Genomic DNA, 7,126 nt, shown 5'->3' with positions numbered 1-7,126 from the left:
TGCAGCATTCATCTCCACCCCTGAATACTTCCTGCTCGCACGTGTGCAAAACCGAGTCTCCCTCCTCCTGCCAGTCTTTCCCCTTTCGTACTTCGCCCTCATCTTTGCCGCACACTCCTCGCTGACATTTTAGCCGTGGCTTTCAGACGGACTTCGCCTCAACCAGAGCAAAATAATTACAGTGCAAGGAGAGAGACCCCCCCGGCAGGCTGTAGTTATTGAATTGAGTGATGATTATCAAGCTCAGTAATCACTTCAGTGGATCATGTGGGACCGTGGTGGCTTGGCTGCACATCAGCGTCTCTGAAGAGTCTCATCTGGAGCTGCTTTCCTGACCTTTCTGGACTCAACTTTGACAAAATTGAAGCAGCTCTGGAATGTGTCTGAAACTTTTCACCGGCCGGACAGCTTTCTTCCACAAACAAGACGCACGTCTTCCTGAAAACCGCAGGTGAGGTAATGATTGATTAAAGTTTAGGAAGTGAGATGTGTTGAGTTTGTATTGAGGAGGAAGGCTGACCGTGGAAAAAGTGAACTGAGTTTTGAAAAGGTATACTTTTAGATCGAAACCTCAAGTCTTTTAGATTTCCCTTTTGTGTGCAGTCTGCTGTGACATTAAAATAAAAGTGACTTGTTTTAATGCTGTGTGAGTCAACATCATGGAGAAGATTAGAAATGTAGATTGTCAGCTGTGTTCTGTGCTTCGCTGAGATTCTCTCAAACTGTTGCCACAACACTGCAGAGTGCAACAGAAAACCATTTGACAAGGTTTGGAATATCTTGGGAATATGAATCTGGACCAGGCCACCTCTGAATCACTGCTCTGGTATTAGGGAGGGAGGATGTGAACTATAAATTATAACTTATTTCCATTAGGTTGGGAGAAGAGACACGCTACACATCACCTCGCACTAAAGACAGGCTGAAATTGTTCCTTTTAAAAGTTCACTGGTGAGACGTTTTCCACTGATAGCACTAAGCTCATGTTGTAATAACAATCACATGTCTGAACATGTTGTGTATAGTGGGTCTGAAATAGATTTTTTTTTTAAAAATCTTCATCATGAAACAACAAACTCGTGTGAAACATCTGGATTGTGATTCAACAGAAGGTTCAGTCCAAAGATAACAAAGTCTATATAGTCACTCAAAAATCTCAATATAAGTTCCAAATCTGTCCATTGTCCACATAGTGAGATAATATATATATATATATATATATATATATATATATATATATATATATATCAGACATTTACAGATTTGTGAAATAGATGTTGATTGGACTTCATTTCAAATGAATGAATGAACAGTAATATAAAGAACGTGTTAATACGGGAAACTGAAGGCGGCCCACCGCAGTGAAAAAGTAGACGTATATTTAGTCATCATAGCAACCAGACGGTGACTAAACCGGTGGGGATTTTATTTTTTTCTGAAAAGATGTCAGATATATGTGCAAAATGTTCAACCGTTACTCTCTTGGGTGTTTCCTTCCTTCCATTTTTAATAACAAACACATCTCAAACACAGCTGCACACATAAACGCACACGCATGCACACACCATACACACACACACACACACACACACACACACACACACGCACACACGTACACATGTGCAGGCACACATTATCACTCTCCGAAGACGATCTGGCTCTCGATGGTTTCTCCATTATTGAGTTTTCTGGGCGTTAATGGCATTAGATGCATCCTGAGCCTACAAAACGCCAGGGCCGAGCCTGGGAGACACGGAGTGGAAACAAATAGAGACACAGAGCAATATTTAGATTCATTTCATGCTATAACCTCAGCGAGATGCAGGAGTCAGAAAGAACAGAGAAAAACCTCCTCATATAGACTTCCATTTTATTGCACTTTACTTCATGTTTATAGATTAAATTATCATATAACACTGACATTTTAGAAAGATGCTTTTCTCTGTGTTTTCTCAGCACGAGAGTAATATTGACCACGAAGCTCTGAAGGATTTCAAATGTTCTGTTGTTGGCCTACACTAATTCTTAACTCTGCATTGCCTGCATAATGTCTCAGAGCATCTAATTGAAGTATGTCAGACTTACTTTATTTCAGGGGCCTCACACAACTCAATTTTATCTCCGGTGGGCTGGACCAGTAAATATATAGCATGACAATGTTTTCCAAACAGAGACTAAAAATATTTATTTTAGTTGTAATGCAAAGAAGAATAAATGCATTTTGATTTAAAAAAAATCTACTTTTAACTCATTAAAAGCTGACATTTTCAAATCATCCAAGTTATTTTATTGAGCCTATTTCAAAGCTTACAAACCAAATTAAGAGAATGAAGTTTATTGTTATATCTGTGGGTGGCAGCGGGAGTGTTGCAGCTGAGCTGTTCAATTTTCCCATCAATAAATTGAGAAAAGGATGACAAAATACCCCAACTCTGAATTACCCCCAATTCACTCCCAACAGATGAACCTTGGCTGCCAGCTGCCACTGTTAGTGTGATTGAATGGGATTAACAGTCACCTTAAAGCGACACTAAGGAAGTTTTCAACCTTCATAAAACATTTTAATACCTTTTGTGATGATACATCGCCTTACAACTAGTTGAATGACCCCTCTGTCACGACCTGAGGGCGTTAGTATTGCTTTCACTTGGACGAAGCAACTGTGAGGAGGGTGGTAGGAACCCTGCACACTAAAAAACTCCAAATGTGCGGACTGCTTCACGGCATGCGTCACATCGTGATATAACATTGTTTAGCCACCATTAGATTCATTACCTCGTCGCTATCCATCCTTCACACAGCCACTGGAAACAAATATAGGCGAGTTCAGTCCGACAGCATGCCACTGGGAGCAGCATTTTACGACGCCACGCACTAGTCCTCATGGGAACTGTAGTATTCCTTCAGGCAAAACACTACCGCTTTGTCCACTGGCGCCGCCAAAATCAATGAAAACTGAAAGTTCCTTAGTGTTGCTTTAAAATCAAGGTGCAAGTGGAAAATATATTTTGAGTGGATTATTTCACTCTTGTTTTTGGTCTCTTCCATAGTGTTATTCCTCGCTTTTAGTGTCCATGATAATTAGCTGCAAACAAACATTTATGCAAGTTATGCGATTAGGTCATTAATTGAGTTTTCGGACACTTTCTTTCCTCAGATGTTTCCAGTGTTGCTGCTTCGCCAGTGTCAAGGTAATCTGCCTTCACTGCTCCATCACAGATCTCTCAGTGGATTATATTCACTACTCTTACCAAAGAAGTGTTTCAAGGTAATCAATAAGTAACAGGAGTTAATTTAATTGTGAAAATCCAAGTTGATGTGTTCATTATAAGTTGTCATCCTACAGACCTGAAGGCTCTGGCCCACAGACCGGACGTTTTTAGACTAATGATCTGCGCTAAGGGTGTACGAGTGGCTATTTTTTCCCATTATCCTTTGACATTTAGCTGTGTGGGCAGCAGTTCGTGGCCTTTCTGAGCCAACTCTGCAGCAAAACAGTTTTAATGGGAACCAGCCTTTACGTTGTGCACTTTTATCGTTTTAGCCGTCTCAGCTAGCTTTACACACACACAAATGCATTCACACACTCACACAGCGACGGTATTAGCAAAGTCATAGCACAAAACAAAGACGCTTTGACACATTGAAAGGTGGAGACAGGAATCCAATTGTCCATCTTGGGACTTGACGATGACCTGCTGTCCTCCTTTATTGTGTGACAAATGCACAAAATGTGTTTGCTTGACCGGCTAGAGCCACACCAAGCAAGCCTGATGATGCATCCACAAAATGAATCCAGCAGGAATTCAATTGATTAATTCATATAGTGCATGAAATTCACATTAGTCATGCCTCAAGCTGCACAAAATATCTACATCTGTCTATTCTGCAGGAGACAAGCTGTTTCGGTGGCTGTTTCATTAAAGTCAGCCATTAACTTAAACCCTCCGTCTGCCTCTGTGAGGATACAAACAAATTACCAATAAATGCTTGAATCTGACTGTTATTCTGTCTCCACATAATCACAAATTGATACTGAGCTGATAAATTGAGCTGATTATTGTAAAATGTAAATCCTGCGTGTTCCCATGCAGCCTGTGCCATCTCAACTGTCACTCAGTTTTAAACCATGTCGGACAATAAGCTCAACAATTTAGACTGTTTAACAAAAAGCAACATTTACATATCATAATGTTCTCAGCTCGCCTGTTTGGGGAAGAGGTTTCTGCATCGAACATATCAAATGGAAGGTGCCTCAGTGCATCCAGCTTTCATAAAACCAGGACATTAATAAAAAAGAAATACATGCCATTTGTCCTCCGCAGAGCGCAGCTGAGGCTTTAAAGAGCACGACTAAGCCAGTCTCTTCTCTGGGGGGAGCCTTGCCTGAACGCTCCACACTGTGTGGAGCTAAACTGTTCCACATATGAAATCATCACTGCGACCCCGATGATTGTATCCCCTCAGCCCACTGAACCTCGTAATAGGAGCAGGGATCCAAAGTGTCCAAGCTGGATTAGAAATTTTAAGATACACAGAGGTTTTTTTTTCCATGTCACCTTATGGCCAGGATGTGATTTGTAAGTAGCAGTTTGGAAATAAGTGATGAGAAAAAGGTCCTCTTTCATTGTATTCTTTATTACTGTTTGTGAGTTTATTGCGGTTTCTGAAACAAACAAATTTCTAACTGAATGTTTAAAGGATGTTGTGGTTTTTGTTCTAACTTCCTAACCCCAGTCTGGGTTTGTGTATGTGGGTCTGTCTGTGTCTCATTATCAGTCTCTTTGAAGGTTTGATCTAGCTCGTGTGTGTGTGTGTGTGTGTGTGTGTGTGTGTGTGTGTGTGTGTGTGTGTGTGTGTGTGCGTGCGTGCGTGCGTGCGTGCGTGCGTGCGTGCGTGCGTGCGTCTAGATGCTCCCGGCCTTCGGTCATAATCAGGCGGGACTGGCTCCTACACAGCATGAATCTTCGTTAATTACAGATGACGAGTGGATGAATTTTGAAGAGTTAATCAATGTAATAAACACAAGTCAATGCAAAAGAATCACCATGCTGTTGTCAAGTCATTTCTATATCAATTTCAACTGCTGTTGATATTTAATAATCTGTTTAGTTTGTGCATTTTATTTTTTGTTGAAACCCAAGTGAATAAATCAGAGGAATACAGCAAAAGGAGGAAAATCACTCAATCTTCTCTCCAAACATTAACACAAAGCTTGTGTTCTTGTTTTCACAGGTGAAGTTCTAATCTGGAAAGTGACCGAAAACCAAAGAAAACAATGAACGTCACAGTCACAATGGCAGTGAAGGACATGAACACATCTACTAGTATGTGTGTGACAATTGAATCACTTGGATTCAGCACCTTCCTGATGTCTGTTTACATCGTGGCTTTTATCTTCGGCCTGCTGTTCAACGGGCTGACCCTGGGCCCCATCTACCAACAAGTGCAGAGACAAAACGTTCTGGGAATCTTCCTGCTCAGCCTGTCGATCTCCGACATGCTCTTCATCTTCACGATGCCCCTCTGGATGAATTATTACCGAAAGGGTCACCAATGGGGGCTCGGGGTTGGCTCCTGCAGCGTGGCCGGATTCTTCTACTACTCCAACATGTACATCAGCATCTTCCTGCTCTGCTGCATCTCTGTGGACCGCTGCCTGGTGGTCACTTACCCGCTGCGCTTCAAGGCCCAGCGTACGTCGCGCTACGCCTGGGCTCAGTGCATCACTGTGTACGTGGTGGTGGTGGTGATGCACATCATGGTGCTGATTTATGACAACCTCAAAGATGCTCACGACGACAAGAACGATAACGACCGCTGTTATGAGACTTACCCCATGCAGTCCAATGTGGCTATGTTCAATCTGATCCGAGTGTGCGTCGGCTTCCTGCTCCCGCTGCTCGTGCTGACGGTGAGCTACTGGAGGGTGCTCGCCACTGTGGGCGAAAGTCCAGGTCTGAACGCTCAGGCCAAGAGAAAAATCCGCCTCCTGTCCTTCGGGGTGATCGGGATCTTCTTCTTTTGCTTTGCTCCTTATCACATCCTTCTGCTGACACGATCAATAGTCTTCTACAGATATCGAGACGATACAACGCCTCAAGGACCTTACTGCCAGTTTGAGCAGAGCATGCACATGTACTTCTCGAGCACGCTGGCCCTGTCCAGTCTGAACTGCGTGGTGGACCCTGTGCTGTACGTGCTGGTCAGCAACTTGGTCCAGGACAAACTGAAACAGTGCTGGAAAGGACGCAGACAGACGAGACAGAGAACTGTGGCAGAGGGAGAGAACTGTGTACTAACCCGAACCACCAAAATAACATCCAATAATAATCTGATATGAACATTCAGCTTCACGTTCAGTGTATCTGCTTGCATGTTTATGTGTATATGCATTTGTGCTCAAATATACATGATACTTTGACTTTTGGAGCTGAAGCCTTCTTCTCCAGAGTTAACAGTGGGCAGCAGGACTGTTTACGTCCGGTAATGAGCCCTCTTTGTGTGGACAATCAGACATCATTTGTGAGCGATGCTGTTGCATTGCTCTGTCCTCCTGATCCCACTCACATCCCACTCTACTCAGAGAAGGGGCTGCATAATGTATGCATCTCAAGGATGGGAAATTGGATTGGAGTCTCTGTTTCTGCTCTGCAGGGATTTCTTCACTGGCAGCCACTTCTTCTTTCATTTTTGTGGACACTGCTGGAGTTGAAGAGCCATGTTTTTTTTATTTTTTTCTTACAGTGATTGTGTCACCCTGATATATTTAATGTGCTTAAATACTTCAAATACAAAGCATGTCAAAAGAAAAGAGCTCATTGCATGCCTGTGTGTCGTAGCTGTCTGAACATCAATAAAAAAATGTTGAATGGAATAAGAATAGGATGTACACGATGATCAATTTTGCATTTGATGTTTTCACGTTTGGAAAGATTGGAGAGGTTGGAGAATGAAAAAAAAAAAAAAACACCTGTTGTACTGTGTATGCCAGCGCTACACCATTACCATTGCCATATAAAAGTCATCATGGATGCAGCGTTGACGTGTGAGGCCCATGTGTGGAGTGGACAAGGAGGGCAATCAGTTGTCGCTGTGCACTCGTGCTCGTGTGCTTAAGTGAGCC

General features: G+C 42.6%; 1 protein-coding gene across 4 annotated transcripts; it reads left to right on the top strand.

The window, feature by feature from the left end:
• LOC115400661 (G-protein coupled receptor 4-like) lies at positions 1-6,877 on the top strand. Of its 4 annotated transcripts, none has more exons than XM_030108669.1 (3): positions 1-451; positions 3,158-3,191; positions 5,236-6,877. In XM_030108669.1, the coding sequence occupies exon 3, from the start codon at positions 5,279-5,281 to the stop codon at positions 6,341-6,343; it is 1,065 nt and encodes a 354-aa protein (XP_029964529.1). In that variant the 5' UTR covers positions 1-451; positions 3,158-3,191; positions 5,236-5,278; the 3' UTR covers positions 6,344-6,877. The 4 variants fall into 4 exon arrangements, with proteins under 4 accessions (XP_029964529.1, XP_029964530.1, XP_029964528.1 ...); XM_030108670.1 differs by having other exon boundaries at positions 3,158-3,268; XM_030108668.1 differs by lacking the exon at positions 3,158-3,191.
• Positions 6,878-7,126: the final 249 nt, after the last annotated feature.

Source organism: Salarias fasciatus, chromosome 14 (assembly GCF_902148845.1).
Source record: "Salarias fasciatus chromosome 14, fSalaFa1.1, whole genome shotgun sequence".
Taxonomy (NCBI): domain Eukaryota; kingdom Metazoa; phylum Chordata; class Actinopteri; order Blenniiformes; family Blenniidae; genus Salarias; species Salarias fasciatus.
This window is presented reverse-complemented; position numbering and strand designations above follow the sequence as displayed.

Excerpts from the sequence above, each read along its gene's own strand:
- LOC115400661 (XM_030108668.1), top strand. The coding sequence starts at position 5,279 with ATGAACGTCACAGTCACAATGGCAGTGAAGGACATGAACACATCTACT.